Below are 22,500 nucleotides of genomic sequence, written 5' to 3' on the forward strand. Positions count from 1 at the left end.
GATCAAGGTAAAGATAAAGAAGGCATTTGGAGGGGAAAATGTGGTTTTTTCGATATGTGAGTGCATTGTTTTGTGTATCAAACTGCCGTGACCCAGATTCGTCGAAGTCACTCGACTTCACTCGACTGGCCATTGACGAGTCCCGAGTCATGGATGCGCAGAGGTTCTCTCGGTCAGCATTCTTTATGTATTCATGCGCACTAGGTTTCGATGGAGAGCCAGGGGAATCCCCTTTAATTTGATATGCATTACATACTGGATTCTAAGAAAACTAATGTCCGTCCGCGAGATCTAAAAATGGGAAAAATATCGAGCGACTTTTCTCAAATTTCATACTTTTTCGACTAGACTAGCTGTAAAAAATATTTAAAATAAAATATTTAGAAGTGAAATTAAGCTTTAATATTTCACGAATATGTATAAAAATGATTGATTTAACCTTTTATGACAAGAACTCATTTTTGATAAAAATTGACCTTCGAAATAAAATTGGCAATATCTCAGCTCAAAGCTCTTCACCAAGCGACTGATTTTCTCATGCACCGTAACATATTTGGGCTTTCTTGCTCTTCGTTCATCATTCAACGTCCATTTCATTAACTTGCTATTGTCTTTATTGACATTCCACATTGTTTTTTTAAACTATAAATTCAATTTTCACTACCTGATAGTTCAGTTGGTAGAGCACTCGCTTCACAAGCAAAGGAACTGAGATTAACCCCAGATGCAGTCGAGATTTTTTTTCTGGTCCACCCCACCCCATTCCCCGGTCCGCCCAGCAGTTATTGGATAGCTGGGTCTGTTAGATCTGGTGGAAAGTACTTTGCGATAGACTGGCATCCTATCCAAAGAGTAGCAAGCAGTTGCTATTGTCCGTTTCACGCTACAGAAACAAATTAAATCTGGTTTCATGGGTCTAGTGGTTCTGAGGGAATTCTTATCAGTACCTATATCATCCATCATATGTTATCCTATATCATCCATCATATGTCATCCTATATCATCCATCATATGTCATCCATTATATGTTATCCTATGTCATCCATCATATGTTATCATATGTCATCCTATATCATCCATCATATGTTATCCTATATCATCCATCATATGTCATCCTATATCATCCATCATATGTCATCCATTATATGTTATCCTATGTCATCCATCATATGTTATCCTATATCATCCATCATATGTCATCCTATGTCATCCATTATATGTTATCCTATATCATCCATCATATGTTATCATATGTCATCCTATATCATCCATCATATGTCAACCTATATCATCCATCATATGTCATCCTATATCATCCATCATATGTTATCCTATGTCATCCATTATATGTTATCCTATGTCATCCTATATCATCCATCATATATCACCCTATGTCATCCATCATATGTTATCCTATATCATCCATCATGTTATCCTATATCATCCATCATATGTTATCCTATGTCATCCATCATATGTTATCCTATGTCATCCATTATATGTTATCCTATGTCATCCATCATATGTTATCCTATATCATCCATCATATGTCATCCTATATCATCCATCATATGTTATTATATGTTATCCTATATCATCCATCATATGTTATCCTATATCATCCTTATATGTTATCCTATATCATCCTTATATGTTATCCTATGTCATCCATCATATGTCATCCTATTTCATCCATCATATGTCATCCTGTGTCATCCATATGTTATCCTATATCATCCATCATATGTTATCATATGTCATCCTATATCATCCATCATGTTATCCTATATCATCCATCATATGTTATCCTATGTCATCCATCATATGTTATCCTATGTCATCCATTATATGTTATCCTATGTCATCCATCATATGTTATCCTATATCATCCATCATATGTCATCCTATATCATCCATCATATGTTATTATATGTTATCCTATATCATCCATCATATGTTATCCTATATCATCCTTATATGTTATCCTATATCATCCTTATATGTTATCCTATGTCATCCATCATATGTCATCCTATTTCATCCATCATATGTCATCCTGTGTCATCCATATGTTATCCTATATCATCCATCATATGTTATCCTGTGTCATCCTGTCATCCATCATATGTTATCCTATATCATCCATCATATGTTATCATATGTCATCCTATATCATCCATCATATGTCATCCTATATCATCCATCATATGTTATCCTATATCATCCATCATATGTTATCCTATGTCATCAATTATATGTTATCCTATGTCATCCATCATATGTTATCCTATATCATCCATCATGTTATCCTATATCATCCATCATATGTTATCCTTTGTCATCCATTATATGTTATCCTATGTCATCCATCATATGTTATCCTATGTCATCCATCATATGTTATCCTATATCATCCATCATATGTTATTATATGTTATCCTATATCATCCATCATATGTTATCCTATATCATCCTTATATGTTATCCTATATCATCCTTATATGTTATCCTATGTCATCCATCATATGTCATCCTATATTTCATCCATCATATGTCATCCTGTGTCATCCATATGTTATCCTATATCATCCATCATATGTTATCCTGTGTCATCCTGTCATCCATCATATGTTATCCTATATCATCCATCATATGTTATCATATGTCATTCCTATATCATCCATCATATGTCATCCTATATCATCCATCATATGTTATCCTATATCATCCATCATATGTTATCCTATGTCATCAATTATATGTTATCCTATGTCATCCATCATATGTTATCCTATATCATCCATCATGTTATCCTATATCATCCATCATATGTTATCCTTTGTCATCCATTATATGTTATCCTATGTCATCCATCATATGTTATCCTATGTCATCCATCATATGTTATCCTATATCATCCATCATATGTCATCCTATGTCATCCATTATATGTTATCCTATATCATCCTTATATGTTATCATATGTCATCCATTATATGTTATCCTATATCATCCATCATATGTTATCCTATGTCATCCATTATGTTTCCTATGTCATCCATTATGTTTCCTATGTCATCCATTATATGTTATCCTCTGTCATCCATCATATGTCATCCTATATCATCCATCTTATGTCATCCTATATCATCCATCATATGTCATCCTATGTCATCCATCATAAGTGTTATATAATATGGATTATCCTCTCTCTTGGAATCTTCTTAGGGCAGTCATGTTGTCTTTTAACTTTCTTTCATTTCATTTTCCTTTTTGTTTCTCTTTAAGCACTTAAAAAATATTTGTGTCAGCAATTGACATAATCAGTCGGAAGGTGAAAATATTGGATTTGCATTTTTTTGGGGAAAGAATATGCTCCCCAGAGTATTTTAATCTTTATTTGAAGTAAATCGGGTGATTTTCATGACATTATGGTCAGATATATGGGAAAGGTATCCAGCAACTTTTCTCAAATTTCATACATTTTCAACTTGACTAGCTGTAAAAAATATTTAGAAATAAAATTAAGCTTTGATATTTTCCAAAGATGTACAAAAAGGGTTGATTTAATAATTTATGACAAGAACTCATTTTTGATAAAAATGGACCTTCTAACTAAACTTGGTAATATCTCAGTTAAAACCGTTCCACCATCCGACTGATTAGGTCATTCACTATAACATATGCTTTAATTATAAATTTACCAAGAATTTTATTCTTTATTCAAATTAGAAACATTTTATTCTTTTTAAAAAGGATTTACTAGGTTATTATGATGTATGTAAAATATGAACAATATTGTATTTTTAAAAAAAATTAATTTGGTGATAATCAGCACTTTTATTCCTAAAGTCCTTCTAAATTATAACAATAGCTCCATTGAATGAAAGTGTCCATTTAATTAACAAAGACGGATGAAACAATTAAATTGAAGCTTGCATTCAATTTGATTATTGTTATTTATTTCTTTGAGCTTCAAGCTGCTACATTTGTATCATTCTAACCTATTGACGCTTTGCGCATAGCCAAAATGCTCACAACATCTGCCAGCCGGATATAATGTACCAATACACAAAACTAAGTGTAACCTTGAACGTTTATTGTCTGATTGATAGAATGGCTGGCGAAAAAACAATAACAAAAGGCTGGGTGACGTCAATTTCATTCCTTCTATTTATTTTTGTAAAAATGATACAGTTGTCTATGGAGTCCTTTAGAACCACCAGGCCCATGGAGCTGGAGTTAATCCCAGTTTCTATAGCGTGAAATGGACAATAGCAATTGCTTGCTATCCTCTGTATAGGACACTAGTCTATCGCAAATTACTTCTGCCAGATCTAACAGACCCAGCTACCCAATCACTGCTGAGTGGACAGGGGGTTCAGACTGCAACCGGGATCGATCTTGGTCCCTTTTTACTTGTGAAGCGAGTGCTCTACCAACCCCCTCCCAATGGTAGTTAATATTGTTTGTCTTACCTGATATTTCAGGGCGGAGGGTAAAATCAAGCACTGTCGCATCAAGTTGGAAGGTCGTCTATTTCTAATCGGCAATGCTCAGTTTGAATCTCTTGTAGAGCTGGTTCAGTACTACGAGCGCATGCCGCTCTACAAGAAGATGAAGCTCAAGCAGGCTGTCAGTCTTCAAAGGGTTGCACACCTCAACATGGTAAGCCGATATCAATCAGGGCATTATTTTTTAACACATTGATTTAATTTCTTCACACCATACACATTTGACCATTTATCTATTGTATTGTATTTGATGGAACACGGACCCGCCTACTCGAAAATGTAAAAATTCGTAATTTTTAGGAGATAAAAACTATAGTCACTATAAATAACTTTCAAAATCAACAATTTTCTCTCACAGGATTCGGTAACAAATATGTGGCTATGTGGTCTGGTGGTATGACATTCCCTTTCGGATCGGTAGGTCCTGGGTTCGAGCATTGCTCAGCGCATCGTTGAGTCCTTGGAAAAGGCTTTTTATTCACATTCTCTCATCGGGTGTAAAATGAGTATCTGGCCGTTAACAGCGTTGTCTCTGTCCGAACAAATTGTAAAATTGCCAAACAGGCGTCATGTCTTGTTGTACATGTTAAGTGTTGCTGTTGGCCAGGGACCACTTGTAAAGCGCTTTGAGCATGTTTTGTGGATATTGTGTTAAATAAAAGCTCAATTTATAATTTAATTTAACAAATGAAAATACTTAAAATGATGCTCTCTGGCATCGACTTTCATTTTCAATAGGTTTTATTGACTAAGAGATGCTCTTGAAGTTCTCAGATTGGAGACAAAATTTTGTAATTCTACGAATTTTTCATAATAGTAGAAGGGTCTGTCAAAAATTCTTTTAGAAAATCGTATCTTAAACATAATGCTGTATATCCTGTTATACATTTTGACGGATTCATGGTGCATTGGACGATGTGTCTATAAAGTATGGCTACATAATAATGATATAGAATTTCTCTACAAAAACAATTTTATTCAGTTGGGATTTGATTGAATAGTATATTCACTACAAGTGACCGCCTCTTCAGTTAAGAAAACTATTATATCTACACAGTCTATAGCTTGAATGACTAGATATAAATAGAAAGTGGACTGCAACATGCACTGTTGAAAAGATTGAATATATCTGGCAAACCAGTTGTTGAGAGAGTAAAAGGTGAAGGTCAGAAGTAATGAAAACAAACATATATGAAAGAAGAATGGAATGATAGAGAAATTGAAAGTAAGATCCTTTAGACGATCATTGTTGAAATTATTGTACACATAAACGTTTAATGAACACACACATTAAGCAACTTTGGTGCGTGCGATTATTGATGTGCCCTGACTTTGTGGACATTTTGTATTGTATGAATCATATTGAACCATACGAAGATGTAACTCTCATTTATTTCTCTCTTTTAATTTTTGGTTAATCTCCATTGTGTTTTTCATGATAATAATAAAAAAGGATTGATTTGTTTTTGAATAGTTTTTTTTTCAATCTTTTATCATTTGCATATTTACCAAAATTTTGCATATATTCGTATAATTGATGTTAACGATTCATATTTCAAGTAGGAAAATGAAATAATATGCATGCTGTCATTTTAACTTGACCGTCCTACAACTTTCTCATTATTTGAGCCAAGGCAGTCATGTTTTCTACTCAGCCTGGTTTTGACGTGGCGGGCACAAAATTTTCATCCACTTTATGTGTTTAGTGCTACTACATGCTGAGATGCCAACTATGACAAAAATTGCCAGATTTTTATGTAAACGTGGTGCCCATACCAAAAATAGATGAAAATCTTTGGAAAGCCACCGTATTGTATCCGGTGTCCCAATATTGTGAATGGCGTTCTATTGTAACTCATGAAATGGGGGCAAATTACACATTTTTATCAGCTTCAGGATTCTGCCAATTTGTAGACAGGGCGGAGGCAGCTCTGGTTTTAAACTGGTTATAGATTGATTTTTAAATGTGCACGCACAGGTTTCAAGGCATCTTGATTTCTCCTCTACTGTTTTCCCTCCTTCTTCCCTTCCTTCCTTCCTCCCTTCCTTCCTTCCTTCCTTCCTTCCTTCCTTCCTTCCTTCCTTCCTTCCTTCCTTCCTTCTCCTTCCTTCCTCCTTCCTTCCTTCCTTCCTTCCTTCCTTCCTTCCTTCCCCTTCCTTCCTTCCTTCCTTCCTTCCTTCCTTCCTTCCTTCCTTCCTTCCTTCCTTCCTTCCTTCCTTCCTTCCTTCCTCCCTTCCTTCCTTCCTCCCTTCCTTCCTTCCTTCCTTCCTTCCTTCCTTCCTTCCTTCCTTCTTCCCTTCCTTCCTTCCTTCCTCCCTTCCTTCCTCCTTTTCTTGCAATGAATAACTTTTGCAAAGACAAAATGTTTGTATGCTGTGGAGACCCTGACATCTTGAACAATTCTCCTGTACTATGAAATAACATTTAATAAATTTTGAACAGGAAACTCGTCCTTCAAATTTCTTTCAATTGAAATTACCCTCATCTTGTCTAAAACTCTCAAACTTGAGACTTCCTTGAAGTCCTGGGTCTTTTTAATTGATCAATATTTGAAGGACGGCTTTTCTCAGCAAACTTTGTTAAATGTGTTTTAGTACCACAGAACTGTCTTATAATAGAAGACTCTTCCGAAACCAGCTCACATAATTTCTCCTTCGCTACCATACTCTCTATTAAATGTTTATTTTCAATTTGATTAAGACTTAAAGTAAAGCTATAATTTTGATCTTTGGCCTCTTTGTTTGAAAAATATGTATACTCCTCAGAGTCATAAAATTTTTGCCTAGATTTGTTTAGATATTATTACTATTTTGCCTTTCATAACGAGTATAAATTATCAATTTTGAAGCACGTTGATCATGTGAAATTTCTCTTTTGAATTGTCAGATAATCTACAACCCATCTAGATCTCACCTGTTTCTTTAGCACTAGTACTAGCTTTCCACAAGCTTAGTCGATTGCAACGAGGTTTGCCTGGGTCCAAAGGAAAAAAACCCAGCAAATCAACAATGTAATGAAAGACCATTTTGGTCTTAAGTTTGTACCGGCCAATTTAATAATTGTAGAAGTCATTTCTTTTTCTTATTCGTACTACAGATAATTTTTTTTTAAAGTACTCATATTTGTAAAAAAAAATTTTTATGTGATCTTAGACAGTGATAGTAATACTCAGTCTAGCAAGAGTCCATTGCAGAAAGAAGTAGAAGATTTTATTTGAAAATCAAGCCTTCTCTCAAGCCTTGTAGAAAATTTAAATCTGATTTTCTGGATATAATTTGTTATTTTTGTTTTACTTTCAAGGCTTTCTTGATTAATTTTTATAACCTTATGTCAACTTGAAAGCAGGTTCAATATTTTTTTTGAAAGTATAGCAGCATAGGAATCATTTCTGTTATTACTTTAGGACCCCGACGAAACAGGAATATACGAAGCTCCAGACCTCTATATCATCATTTCTATATGTTATTACTTTAGGACCCCGACGAAACAGGAATATACGAAGCTCCAGACCTCTATATCAATCCAAATGATTTCGTCACCAAGGTAGAGTTCTTCTACTGCTTCGTTTGAATGTATCTGGTGGGAATGACCAGTTGGCAGACAATTTTGCTATTGTTGCCTTGTGCCAATCTTTGTGTATACGTATATAAATTATATATATATATTTTTCCTTTTGTTCGTTTGCAAATCCAGTGGTGCTAATCAGCTTTGTTTTGATTTAAAATTTTAAAAATTCCCTCAGCTTTCAGACCCTTGCCATGCTTTATTTTGCTTGACTGTATTTTTTTATGAGCGTGCCTTGGAATTGGGTGGCAATGTCAGGACAGTTGGCTTTGATACATTTTTATTGCTTACTAATAATGCCACACCCTCCCTCCTCCCCTATTCTTTTCTTCTTTTTTTCCCCCCCTTTTTTTTTTCTTTTTCTTATTTTTTTCCATTTTAAAAAAAAATTTTTTTCTTCTTTTTTTTAAAAACACTTTTTAAAAAAAAGGAATCATGTTTATATTCAGAGGGAAAGATTCTATAGAGTAAGAAAATCCTAATAAAGATAATGTAAAATGAAATATTTTAAAGTTAGATTTTTAAAAATAAACTCAAATGACAAACTTTTAAGGAAACTAGTCAAAATTTTATTTATTTAAAATTGAGACTAGCCTTTTCTATGGGGCAATGGACACACACAATCGCATTTCTATATGGATATTTCTACTTGAATTTCTTCAAATCATTTTTAGTCATTTTTTCCTCCGTCCCTTTTAACCAGTTAACTGCTCTACTCTGGAAAGACAAATATTTAAAAATTTGGCCAGAAAACTCGTCCTTTAAATATTGATCGATTTAAATGACCCTCATCTTTAAAATTTGGGACTCCGTTGACCTCATGCAGTCCCAGGTTTGAGAGTTTGATACACGTATGTTTCCAGAGTATGGACGTTAACTTGTTAATACATCCAGCACCAAAAAAAAATGTTTTTAATCAGTACTGATTCTACTCAGACTTTCCTGCCTTGTTGGGCTTGCTTGCCTCCCTTTCCCTCCATCCCTTCTGTACACCATAGCTTGTCCAATCCCATAACATGAGATAAGGTGAATGGGATTAGTCCCTTCTGTACACCATAGCTTGTCCAATCCGATAATGTGAGATAAGGTGAATGGGATTAGATAAGATCAGATAAGATGAACGTTATAAATAATTTTTTTACAAACCAGAAAACTACAGTTTGTTAAATAACTCAAGGCCAAAGATAAAAAGTTATGTAACAGGGATAATGGTGATATGTGGTCTTGTGGTATGACACTCGCTTTAGGATCTGGAGATCCTGGGTTCGAGCCTCACTCGGTGCATAGTTGAGTCCTTGAAAAAGGCTCCTTACTCACATTCTCTCACCGAACTCAGGTGTAAAACGAGTACCTGACCTTTAACAGCATTATGCATGTCGGAAAAAATTGTAATATTGCCCAACAGTCGTCATGTCTTGTTTTACATGTTACGTGTTGCTGTTGGTCAGGGACCCCTTGTAAAGTGCTTTGAGCATGTTTAGTGGATATTGCGCTAAATAAAAAAGCTCAAGTAATATAAATATAACAGTAACAATGTGAATGTATCATGATGTAGATGTCATTTAGTCCTGTAGGCCGACATTCAAATGATGGATATGACCTCTCTCAAACGTAGACAGTTTATTCCTATTTTATTGGGTTTTTAACATTTTTGGGGGGTTTTGTTTTTTTTGTTTTTTAATTTTAGTGTGTGTGTGTGTGTGTGTGTGTGTATGTGCTTTGTTTGTGTTCGACATTTGAATACATTACAATCTCCCTTCCCCCTCTCCCCAAATGAAATTACCCCCCAAAAAAACAATTAAACTTAAAACTAAAAGTAGAAACCAGAAGTAAAAACAAAAAAAAACAAAGGGAAATAACCAATAACTAAAGAACCTTAGATATTGTAACCATTGAGAGTATATTTGCTCAACTTTTATTATAAAAAATGAAGATAGACATAATTGTGCAACGTACTGGCTTTTATTAAGTCCTACTGAAAGGAATAAAATTTTATTAAGATTACAAGGCCAAAGGTTCACTTGCTTGGCAATAAAAAATTGGTGGGTTTGAAATGAATCCCTGTAGTGACCCTAACATGTTCTATGACGGTTTGATGTATTGAATAGGGAATAAAAGTGGGATGTCAACAAACTGGCTCTTATCTCATTGGAAGTGTTAAACTACTCTCCCAGAGGACTGAATACATATCTTGTGTAAACGATCTTCTGGTTTCAGAGTGATGGCATCCTATTTTCTAGTCTAAAGATATGCTTGTCAATAAATATCCATCCTCGCTCGTCTAAGTCCCGTCATTTTTAGAATCAGCCTGTACAGCCTGCTTCTAAAATAGTTATGCCACCGTGTGATACAATATGTAACCTATTTATCTTAAGTCTTCCGAAGAACTGGTGACATACACACATCCAAGGATTTTGGAACCGGAAAAGTAGGTGTGACGTGACCACTTTTCTTCCCTATTGTCACTTAAAGTTCTACTACAACTATTGAATAAAGAACTGGTGACATACACACTTCCAAGGATTTTGGAACCGGAAAAGTAGGTGTGACGTGACCACTTTTCTTCCCTATTGTCACTTAAAGTTCTACAACTATTGAATAAATAACTGGTGACATACACACTTCCAAGGATTTTGGAACCGGAAAAGTAGGTGTGACGTGACCACTTTTCTTCCCTATTGTCACTTAAAGTTCTACAACTATTGAATAAATGATTCAAAACAGCAAAAAGATTGATACACTCAACATGATATGATATATCCTCTGCATGATTTGCCCACCTTTACGTATTTCATGCTGCACCAGTAGATTCTGTTCATCCTCCTTTTACTTTCATGCGTATATTTCATATTGAATTTTAGCCTTGAATGCTTAGAATAAGAAAATAATAATAAATATTATGGTGCTTATTTAATAGGATGTGCCTTTATGGAATTTGTGTCTAATTTTTGTTTTAAAACTATTTTGAGCATTTTAATTTGTTTAAAGTCGAGCACTGAATGGGGACCTGGTCCAAATTTGATTTCAACCTTTTTTTTTACACACGTGTTAATCCTCAGGTAAGCTCTTCACCAAGGGGGCTTAATCCCAATATGTGCTCGAAACATTGTGTCAATTTTTATCGTGAATAAATGAAAAAATGTAAATAACCCCAAGACCAGTTCAAGTCAGGTTTTTAAAAAAAATGTATATTAAGATAAATGTAGCCAGATTGGAGCAAGTTTATTTAAAACGATTGATTGTTTTAATTGGCATTATGATTACCTTGTGTAGTCTGAAAAAAACAAAAAAGGACAGATTTTAAACCATTTTGGCCAGAAAAGTTTTTAATATGGATCGATTAAGTTGACCTCCATCTTGTCAAAAACTCTCAAATGTTGGACTTCAAAGAAGTCTTCAAGAAATCACAGGCTTGAGAGTTTTTGACAGAGAGAGAGAGAGGGAGAGAGAGAGAGAGAGAGAGAGACAGAGACCAGGCGTGAAAAGAGTTAGGCACAAAGAATGCACATGTTAGACAGTTACTTATTAGACAAAAGAAATAACACAACTGGTGTTAAAGCAATTTAACATTGAATAAGAAAGATACAGCTTCTCGGCGACATTCTTACAAACAATTAAACAGTGCAATGGACTACATATAAAATCTGCCAGTCATCTTCAGTCACATGTATGGCTATGTGATGTTGTGACACTCGCTTCCGGATTGGAAGGTTCTGGGTTCGAGCCTTGCTCAGCGCATAGTTGAGTCCATGGAAAAGGCTCTTTACTCACATTTTCTCACCATACTCAGGTGTAAATTGTGTACCTGGCAGTTAACACAGTTTTCTCTGTTGGAAAAAAATTGTATTATCACCTAACAGGTGTTGTGTCTCGTTCTACATGTTACATGTTGCTGTTGGTCAGGAACCTTTTGTAAAGCGCTTTGAGCATGTTTATTGGATATTGCGCTATATAAAATGGATGGTGGTATCCAACAGACTCTCTAACAACATGAGACATGAACAAACTGATTTCAAATTCGTCTCAAGCCAGGTCCACAGTCTAGGCATGTGATCGTAGGTCTGAGAGCACTTTGATCTCTATCAGGGAGGACAAAATGAATGGATTATCTCTCCTCTTTGACAGTAACATTGAGAAGATGAGGCTCATTTGAATCGATCAATCTTTGAAGGACGAGTTTTCTGGTCAAAATTTGAAAAATGTGTTGTGTTTTTTTTGAGAGTGCAGCAGTATGGATGCAATTTGTAATTGTCATTTTGAACCGTCCGTAGTAGCTTTTATATATTTGGATATCAAGATGAGGATGGATATTTATTTATACCCACCCCCGCACCATCGTTAAAATTGAAAAAAACAAAACAAAACAAAACCACTGCTGAAAGTAACATCTTTCATGTACATCAGTTAAATGCTTTGATTTCATTTGATTCCAATTACACGTGGACATGGGATTATTTTATTCACGATGAAATGACATCTGTTATGGCTATCATGCTCTTTACCCTTTTCATAAATAGCTTGCTTCATACTATAATTGTTATTATTATTATTATTATTATCTCTTTTCTTTCATTTTTTTTTTCGTGTGTTTTTTTGTTTGTTTTGTTTGTTGGTGTTGTGGCGATGCTTGTTTTCCAACTAGGCACCAGATGACAGTGACATTTATGATTCAGGCATATATCACCTTCCAAATGAATTTATCAGCAAGGTAACAACCAACCAACCTTAACTCACTCAACTCTAATATCGACTATATCCGTTGTTTACCCAGGTTACTTTTATCCCATGTCTATTTGTCACATTTTTCTGAGACAAATTATATATATATATATATATATATATATATATATATATATATATATATATATATATATATATATATATATATATATATATATATATATATATATATAGCCGTAGTATCAAAGCTAATATTTTTAGTTTTTACTTGTTAATGGTAGTTGAATAAAACTATGTATGCACTTGCCCATTTTTAATACCTTTTTTCCAATTTTAAAAAGTAACAAAATCTCTAGGGTTGAGTGAGTTAACACTGACTCTTTAACAAATTAATAGCTTTCATTCACCCTACCTAATCTTTTGCATGCTCTTAGGAAAATGTACTTTTATATATATATATTATTAAAAAAAAAAATTCTATCAGCACCTAATTCATCGTTGTGAGCTTTATACAAAGAATGTGATATGAGGCCATGCCCTAAGACCGTGTCGATCTAGTGCCAGTATTAGTAGTCACACCTTTTAACCAGTTAACCAGTCAACTGCCTTCCTTCAGAGCCTTTAGGCCCATGGAGCCGAGCGCAGTTTATCCCGATTTATATAGCATGAAACGGACAATAGCAATTACTTGCTACCCTTTGGATAGGACGTTAGTCTATCGCAAAGTACTCTCTGTCAGGTCTGAGAGACCCAGATATCCATTGACTGCTGGGTAGACAAGGGAGGGGGGGTTAAGGAAAAAACCTTGACTGCACTCGGGATCGATCTTGGTCCCTCTGCAATTGAAGCGAGTGCTCTACCAACTGAGCTCTCGGGATCCTCCGTACTCTGGAGAAAAAAAAAGAAGGTACTTAAAATTTGGCCAGGAAACTCATCCTTCAAATACAGATGACCCTCATCTTGGCAAAAACTCTCAAACCTGGGACTTTTTGAAGTGTGGTTATGTGGTCTTGTGGTATGGCATTTGCCTTTGGATCAGAAGGTCCTGGGTTTGAACCTTGCAGGTGCATAGTTGACTCCTTGGAAAAGGCTCTTTACTCACATTCTCTCACAGTACTCAGGTGTAAAATGAGTACCTAGCCGTGAACAGCGTTGCCTATGTCGGAAAAAAAATTTGTAATATTGCCTGACAGGCGTCATACTTCGTTCTATACGTTATGTGTTGCTGTTGGTCAGGGACCCATTGTAAAGCGCTTTGAGCATGTTTAGTGGATATTGTGCTATATAAATACTCCAGTATATTATATGAAGGACGAGTTTTCTACAGCAGTTAACTGGTTAAAAGTTGATTCTTTGGCCACAGTTTTTTTGGGTTTTTTTTAAACCTTTGAGAAAGTATTTCTGCTATTCTATTGGTTTGTGTTAGACTTTCAGGTTTTTGCTTTTATCTTTCATTATTCAATTCCAGAGGGTCTGATATTAATGAAAAATTTTCATAGTTGGAGGATTTTTTTGTGGCGAATGTTACGAAAGCGACCTTTTGACACAGAATCCTATTCATCAGACTCACATTTTAGCATAAAGTGGAAGTTATTGAGGAAAAATCTATTTCTTTTTTTGTCTTTTTTTGGGGGTTTAAATTCAAGATATTTGAGGGAGAGAATTCCATTTTATTTTTGTTTTACTAATCAATTTAATAAAGTTTCTCATTTAAATGTAAGAGTACCTTGCATTTATTGAGACCTTTGATATCTCACTCCGAATCTCACCCAAGTTAATTTTAAACATAGAACAGTGTAGCATGTTTGGAAAAGGAGGTAAAAAAAAAAAAAAAAAAAAGGAAAAAAAGAAAATTTGAAAAATGTGAGAATTGATTTCCTGTAATAAGTATTGGATGTCCTAAAAATAAGAATATGGATTTATATAAATATTAGATGACTTTAAGAAAGAAGAGAATTGATTTATTGTAATAAATATTGGATGACCTAAAAATAAGAATATGGATTTATATAAATATTAGATGACTTTAAGAAAGAAGAGAATTGATTTATTGTAATAAATATTGGATGACCTAAAAATAAGAATATGGATTTATATAAATATTAGATGACTTTAAGAAAGAAGAGAATTGATTTATTGTAATAAATATTGGATGACCCATGTAGAGTACCATCATAGGTTAAGTTGATAAGATACTTACTATCGTTAGCATTTAAAGATATTAAATTACAGGAAGAAGATAATTCATGAGTAAATAATCATAGGAATTACGTTGTCAATGACAACTTTTTGAGAAATCAAGTATATGGAGAAGTGCAAGATAAAAACAGAATAAAAATGTGACTCTGACACCGTGATAGACTTGTTCTCTGTTTTTCATCGGGTACTACTCAATAAACCGTTCTCTCTCTTCATTATTGATGTAAGTGCTCACTCGAGACTTTTTATTAAGTTTATTATATATATATGTATAGACACAGCGGTCAACCGTCCTGATGAAATCGGGACTGTCCAGATTTGGCAATCTGAGAAAAACTAAAGTTTAAAAAAAATTGGACTGTTTGTATGTCTGGAAGTGACCTATCCATGTCCCAGGATTATGCTTTTTTGAATAGCAAGTTAGAACAAAGATCAGAAAAAGATCCAAATCTCGATTATATTAGATAATAGTCCAAACATACTGCTATTCTGAGTCATGACTGCAGGCTTGCCAACCAGTATGATTTCTCAAATGCGTCAGTGCATGACATAATCAGTCGGAAGGTGAAAATTTTGAATTTGCATTTTTTTTATTTTCTGAAAGTATATGCTCCCCGGAGCATTTTAATCTTTATTTGAAGTAAATCAGGTGATTTTTCATGAAGTTGTGATCAGATGTATGGGAAAGGTATCCAGCAACTTTTCTCAAACTTCATACTTTTTCAACGTGACTAGCTGTAAAAAAATATTTTGGAAGTGAAATAAAGCTTTGATATTTCCCGAGGATGTAAATACAAAAAAGGGTCGATTTATTCATTTATGACAAGAACTCTTTTGGATAAAAATTGACTTTCTAACTAAACTTGGTAATATCTCAGTTCAAACCTTTTCACCATTCGACTGATTAGGTCTTTCACTGTAACATATTCTAATACACTTTGAGGTCCAAAATATGATAAGGGAATGTTGATTAAAATAATATGCTAAATTTCAAAATCAGAGTTTGTAACAAACATTTAAAAAAATAAAAATAAAAGTGGAATAATAATTGAAGGTCATTAAATATCATCTCCACCGAGACGAGAATCTGAGTCGCCAGATGGATGATTTCATAGGAATAACAAGATTTTCCCGACTCACTACAAGTTTGATAAGTCTCCATAAATTCAGTGATATTTAAATTTTAAATTTTGGATGGTTGCACATGTTGAAAATATGGTTTTTGGAGGGAAAATTTGCGAAAATTGGCATTAATATAGGAAAACTTTGTGAAGAATATCAGTATTACAATTGTCCCAACTATCGGGAGCCTCTGAGGTTAATGGTAGCAAATCTGACCGGTAATCAGAAGGTCTTGAGGTTCGATCCCCAGTCGAGGTAGATTGATTTTTTTGGGATGTTTTTTTTTTCTTGTATTTTTCTTCCTTGCTTTTTCTGGCACTTTTTATACACATTTGTTCAGATCATTAATATAGGGAAGCATTATGATAAATCTTTTCAAGTGTTTGAGGTTGGTTGGCAAGTCTGTGACTAGATTTTGTGTCAGGGTGTCCCGCTTTAGTTCTTTGAAAAATTGGCCGCTGTGTATAGAGTCCAGTTTGTTTTAGTGTAGCATATCTTATGTAGTTATCCGCCCCTCAGAAAACATATGACAAGAAATACATTGATAGTTTGTGTGGTAGTTTGTTGTCAACACTAACTTGTATTTTGCTTTCATCACAGTTATACCATTTGTAATTTAACCCTTTACATGTAGATGAGGTTAATTCTCTCTTGGTGAAAATGGTTAGGTCTGCCGTTGTATTTAGTGAAATATTAGTGAATATTATTTTGAAAGTAAATCAGTCTCTTTGTTGAAGCTATGTGGTTTAGTAGCGAGACACTCACCTTTGAATTGGAAGGTCCAGGGTTTGAGTTTTGCTCTTAGCGATGCATAGTCGAGTCCTTGGGAAAGGCTCTTTACTCACATTTTTAAACCGTACTCGGGTGTAGAATAAGTACCAGGCCATTTACAGCTTTATCTTTGTCAAGGGAAAAAATAGGTGGTAATATCCCCTAATAGGCGTTATATGTCATCCTACACGATAAGTTTTGCTGTTGGCTAGGGACCACTTGTAAAGTGCTTTGAGCATTTTTAGTGGATCTATATAAATGCTTCATTTTTTTTTTAATTAAAAAAAAAAAAATCACTGCTTTTCAAGTATTTTATACCTTCCTGAGTCGTCCACCTTTACATGACTTAGGGTTTAATGACTAATAGTTTGCCTGTTCAGTCCAGTAGCTGCCAAGACATTTTAAGAGAGAATTCATTGCCATCCAATTGTTCAAGGGTAAAAGCCCTATCTGGACCAAAGAATATTTTAAAACTCCAAAAAACCTGAGCTGTTTTATAGCGCAATCTCCACTAAATGTGCTCAATCAAAGCGCTTTACAAACACATAACATGTTGGATGAGTCATGACGCCTGTTAGTAGTTAGTCTATATCTATATTACAATATTTCCGACAGAGACAACACTGTTAACGGCCAGGACATCAAACACACTGTATTCTCATTCACAACATAATATTGTTGTTTCTCACCGTTTCTTCCAGCACGTCAAAAAATGTAGAGTGAGTCTTGATTTGGAATTAATTAATTTTTTTCATTCAAAGATTTGTGCAACTGATGATCATGCAATATAACTGGTGACAATATTTGTCTTGAATTCCTAATGATGCAATCATGTTTTGTACGTCACAAGTTTCCTATACACCACCATTCACTTCAACCTTTATTTATATTTTAAGATTATATCAGTGATTCATGTGCAGACAGAACATGTGAGAATATCTCAAGAGGCATTTTATAGGCAATAGACTGATGTTGATGTCATTACTTTTTTTTTTCACAAACCAATCAAGAAGGGTTAAATAGAAAAACAATTCAAAATTAACATTCTGGCTGGCAAAAAGTATTGGAACAAAAATATTCTAACGGCTTAGAATAAATTCTGATTGTAATGTAGATATGATAGCTTCTAAAAGCTTAGTATAAATCCTGGTTGATCATGAAGATAGGAAAGTTGGTTAGAGCTTCTTGGTCGACTACTCCATGAAAGAATCTGTTCTCGAGGCAGCCTTGCACATTCTGCTTTTCAAATGTATCATATCTATTAGAAGTATAAAATGCCTTAGATGATTAAAATCACTAACTACAGTGCCTGCCCCTTCCCTTTCTTTGTCATTGAATCACAAGACATGCATGTTTTGGTATGATAACATTACTTTGCCTTTAAAAAAAACCATTTGCACTAATGATTAAAATACATCTGTTTGTAAAAAATTAAATACCAATTGGAAATTAAAGAGAAGCTTCAATTGACAAAGACAAATAATGTGGATTTTTCGTCCCCCTTATCAACAAAACCCGATGAATGAATCCGTTAAGGCAAATGAGAGATGTGAGAATGGCGTTGTTTAGATGACACTGTTCTCACATCTCTCATTTGATTTTAGTGTTTCATTCATTGGTTTTGTTGATGAAGGCTAAACCCGAAACATCCACATTATCTGTTGATTTTTTAATTTAAAAAATATTATTCCATTCAATTTCCTGTTGTTATTTATTTCTTCGAGCTTCAAGTAGAGCAACATTTTCAATATCTGTTTGTAAAAAATGTGCATTTATTATTACTGGTCTTAAGAAATGCATTTCTGTCAGCTGATGGTTCCATTTTGGTATGCAGCTTTTGTTGGTTTTGTTTTTGTTTTTGTTTTTTTTGGTTTTCTTATGCCTTTTTTTTTTTGAGGAGGTGGGGGGAGCGGGTGGTTTATGTTGTTATTTATATATAAGACGTGCATGTTTGAATCATGTATAGTTCCATCAATGTCGTGTATCTGTCCATATTTAACACTTTGCTAAACTGTACAAGTGGAACCACTGATCATACAACAAGTATCACGATTTGTAGATAGTGTTTCCGTTTTCCGCCTCTCTTTTTCTCTCCCCACTCTACAATGTCATTCTTTCATGCTTAGTATCATTGACTGCTCGTATATTTATTTCATTTATTATTTGAAAATAAAGCAAATTGCCAGATTTTGACCAAGTTCTAAGAAATAATGGCTTATATGTATGTTGATTATTTCCACACAAAAAAAAAAAAACAAACAAATAAATAAAAAACAAAAAAAAAGAGTCATAACGTCAAATAATCAATCTATTCTGTTGTTTTGTTGGGGTTTCTTTTGTTTTTTGTTTTTTTTTAATGAAATTGTAATTTTATGACAATTGGAGCATTTGAAAGGAAAGTCTTCCAATATGCAGTGGGTTGTCTCAAAAATGTTGAATTTAATTGTCCTGTCTACTCTCTTCTTTTCACCTAGACGTATTACTTTAATTTGATTCTATTTCAATACAATAATTCTTACAACGGCATCTTTATAATTCATTAAAGAAATGTAAAATATTGTAAATGGATAAATAAATCTTGTAGATAAATCTGTCTTGTAACCATATTGTGATCCTTTATGATTAGTTAGTGTTGTAAAAGGTGATTTATCATTTTTTTTTAATGCTCTTATTTTATGGTATTTATCTATAAAACAAAAATCTAGAGGTGTCTAAATGAGCCAATCAGATTGAGAGAAAAATACAATGAATCGAGTGAATGCGACTCCTATAAAAGGGGGCAATATAAAATAAGCAAGGTTTAGCCTTTATAAATTTCCTCAGGATACACTCAAAACACACAGACAATGACAAGAGAGGAATTAAATATCCTTGTTATGTTTGTCTTTTATTGTCCCCTTTTATTATATGAATCACATCATGGGTGTCAGACCTCCAGCCCGGAAAGCCGGGTTGACAAAATTTCACAGCATCATGTGACGTACATTTTCCTATTTTTTAAATTTCAAGGTTGGAAAAATTTTAGATCTGAGTTTTCAGGGCTGGAATTTTTTTCACTGGCACTCATGAGTCACATTAAGTGGTCGTTCAGAGCCATTCGGCCCATGGAGCTGGAGTTTATCCCGGTTTCTATAGTGTGAAATGGACAATAGTCATTGCTTGTTATCCTTTGGATAGGACGCTAGTCTATCGTGAAGTAGTTTCTGGCAAATCTTACAGACTCAGCTACCCATTCACTGCTGGGTGGACAGGGGGTCATGGCTGCATGCAGGATCGATCTCGTTTCCTTTGTGAGTGAAGCGAGTGCTCTACCAAGTGAGCTATCGGGAGCCCCATGAGTCACATTCACTCACTTTATTTGTTCTCTCCATGGTATTTAGGAAATGATTCTAGTGAATCCATGGCCATTATGGTAGGTATCGCTAAATCTCTTGTGAGTTTATATTGAAAATGTTAAAACAAAATTAGTTTTAATGAGGTGTGTACAATGTACCGCTTTAAAAAACAAAAACAAATTAATTTGAAAATTAAAATGTAGCCTTTTTACTATCATAATCTCACAATACAAGCAACTATTTTTAATAACATTGTCTTTGTACTGATATTAAAAATTTCCTTTCTCTTTCTTTCTTTTTTTTTTTTGTTTTTTTTTGTTTGTTTGTTAAAAAGTTAAAAGTGAAGGCCCTTCATGACTACACCGCTAACAGAAGTGATGAGTTGTCTTTCTGTAGGGAAGCCATTATCACCAACGTCACCAAGCAAGATGGCGGATGGTAAGTGAGGGTTATTAACATTGCCTTTTCTGGTTTTCAAGATTCTTAAAATTAAAAAAAAAATTAAGCTTTTATATAGCGCAATATCCACTAAACGTGCTCAAAGCGCTTTACAAATGGTCCTTGGCCAATAGCAACACTTAACATGTAGGACGAGACATGAGGCCTGTTAGGCGATATTACAATTTTATCAGAGACAACGCTGTTAATGGCCAGGTACTCACTTTACACCTGAGTTCGGTGAGAGGATGTGAGTAAAGAGCCTTATCCAAGGACTCAACTATGTGCCAAGTGAGGCTCGAACCCAGGACCTTCAGATCTGAAAGTGAGTGTCATACCACAAAACGTGCTCAAAGCGCTTTACACTGGGTCCCTGACCAACAGCAACATTTAACAAATAGGATGATACAGCTCATTTTACACCTGAGAATGTGAGTAAAGAGCCTTTTCCAAGGACTCGACAATGTTCTGAGCTAGGCTCGAACCCAGGACCTTCTGATCCGAATACGAGTGTCATACCACTAACCCACATAGCCGCTTAATAAAATGCTTTATTTTGTAAGCCTTTCATGCGATATCATAAAAGTCTGTTGCGTTGAAAGATGAAAATTAATAGCCAAACAAATAGAAACATTTAACAAAAAACCATCATTATTTTCTTTTTCTCAAATTTGAAAATGACAACACGTCATACATCAATTGGTGACCGTGTTTCTTTTTTTTTTTTTATTGACCGTGTTTCTGAATGATGCATCACAGTTAGTATACTATTGTTTTCATTTCAGTTAGTTATATGTTGCAAGTTTTCATCTATATTTTTCTCATAACTTTTTGAGGATTTGCATAGAATTATGCATGTAAGCTTATTTTATACTTTAAATGGCCTCAGGCCACATTTAAGCTTTTACCACTTGTTAAAGTGAAAATTAAATTAAACTAACATCTTTGGCAATGAAGCTTTCAATTAAAAACTGTATTTGCTGATAAGCTTAAACATAAATGGATTATTTCCCTTTGTAATTACTAAAATTACTCTATTAAAACAATTTAATGATCTTTATTTAAGATTTATTATTTTGTATGAGTGATTTTTTTTCCTTTCATTACCAACTGGGCAGCTTCAGGAAAAAAATGGTTCAAAATGAATCCTCTAAAAGTATTTAACTTGTCTGTGATATGTGTGAATTTCCCATCATTTTGACCAACAGTAATAGTATTAGTATGTAGTAGTAGTAGTAATAGTGGTAGGAGTAGAAGTAGTAGTGGTAGTAGTAATAGTACTAGTCTAGTAGTGGTTGTAGGAATTGTTTGTAGTTGTAGTAGGAGGAGGAGTAGTACATGCTATAAAAAAGGGAGAGAGAGATAGAGAGAGAGGAGAGAGAGACATGGATCATTTGATAACATAATGGAAATTATCTTGTCACTGCTGCAAATTGTCATCTCTATTAGATTGAAGACCACTCTCACAAATATTTTATCTCAAAACCTTCAACTGATTTACTGGGCTGGCAGATGTATATCACCATCACAACTTCATTTGGGACATCAGCATCATCATCTCATGCCATCACCACGGTTACAACCACCATCACAGCATTGTCACTGCCACAACCACCACCACCACATCACTTCATCCATCACCACCACCGCTAGAGCACCATCGCTACAACCAGCATCTCATCTTCTACAGGCACTAGCATCAATACAACCAACATATTTGGGGTCTTTTGTTCATTTCTTTTAGTGTTTCGAAAGCAATATCCTCAGATATTGCAATTTCTGAGCCTTATACTGATTTAAAATGGTCATTAAGTTTTAGTTTCTCGATAAACCGATAATTTTGCAATTACTAGTGATTGCTGCAAACGAATGTTTG

At 34.3% G+C, this 22,500-nt stretch overlaps 1 protein-coding gene across 5 annotated transcripts in view; it reads left to right on the forward strand.

The window, feature by feature from the left end:
* LOC144977686 (1-phosphatidylinositol 4,5-bisphosphate phosphodiesterase gamma-1-like) overlaps nucleotides 1-22,500 on the forward strand; it is an 84,022-nt gene that overhangs the window by 36,243 nt on the left and 25,279 nt on the right. Inside the window, exons 22-26 of one of the 5 annotated variants that reach the window (XM_078923134.1) lie at nucleotides 4,491-4,668; nucleotides 7,990-8,058; nucleotides 12,722-12,787; nucleotides 17,553-17,570; nucleotides 20,521-20,624. In XM_078923134.1, coding sequence (XP_078779260.1) covers nucleotides 4,491-4,668; nucleotides 7,990-8,058; nucleotides 12,722-12,787; nucleotides 17,553-17,570; nucleotides 20,521-20,624 — 435 coding nt within the window. The remainder of the gene's footprint in view (nucleotides 1-4,490; nucleotides 4,669-7,989; nucleotides 8,059-12,721; nucleotides 12,788-17,552; nucleotides 17,571-20,520; nucleotides 20,625-22,500) is intronic. The other 4 variants (XM_078923135.1, XM_078923136.1, XM_078923138.1 and 1 more) reach the window with 4 other exon arrangements.

Source organism: Berghia stephanieae, chromosome 7 (assembly GCF_034508935.2).
Source record: "Berghia stephanieae isolate SIO BIC M18660-M18661 chromosome 7, UCSD_Bste_1.3, whole genome shotgun sequence".
Classification (NCBI taxonomy): Eukaryota; Metazoa; Mollusca; class Gastropoda; order Nudibranchia; family Aeolidiidae; genus Berghia; species Berghia stephanieae.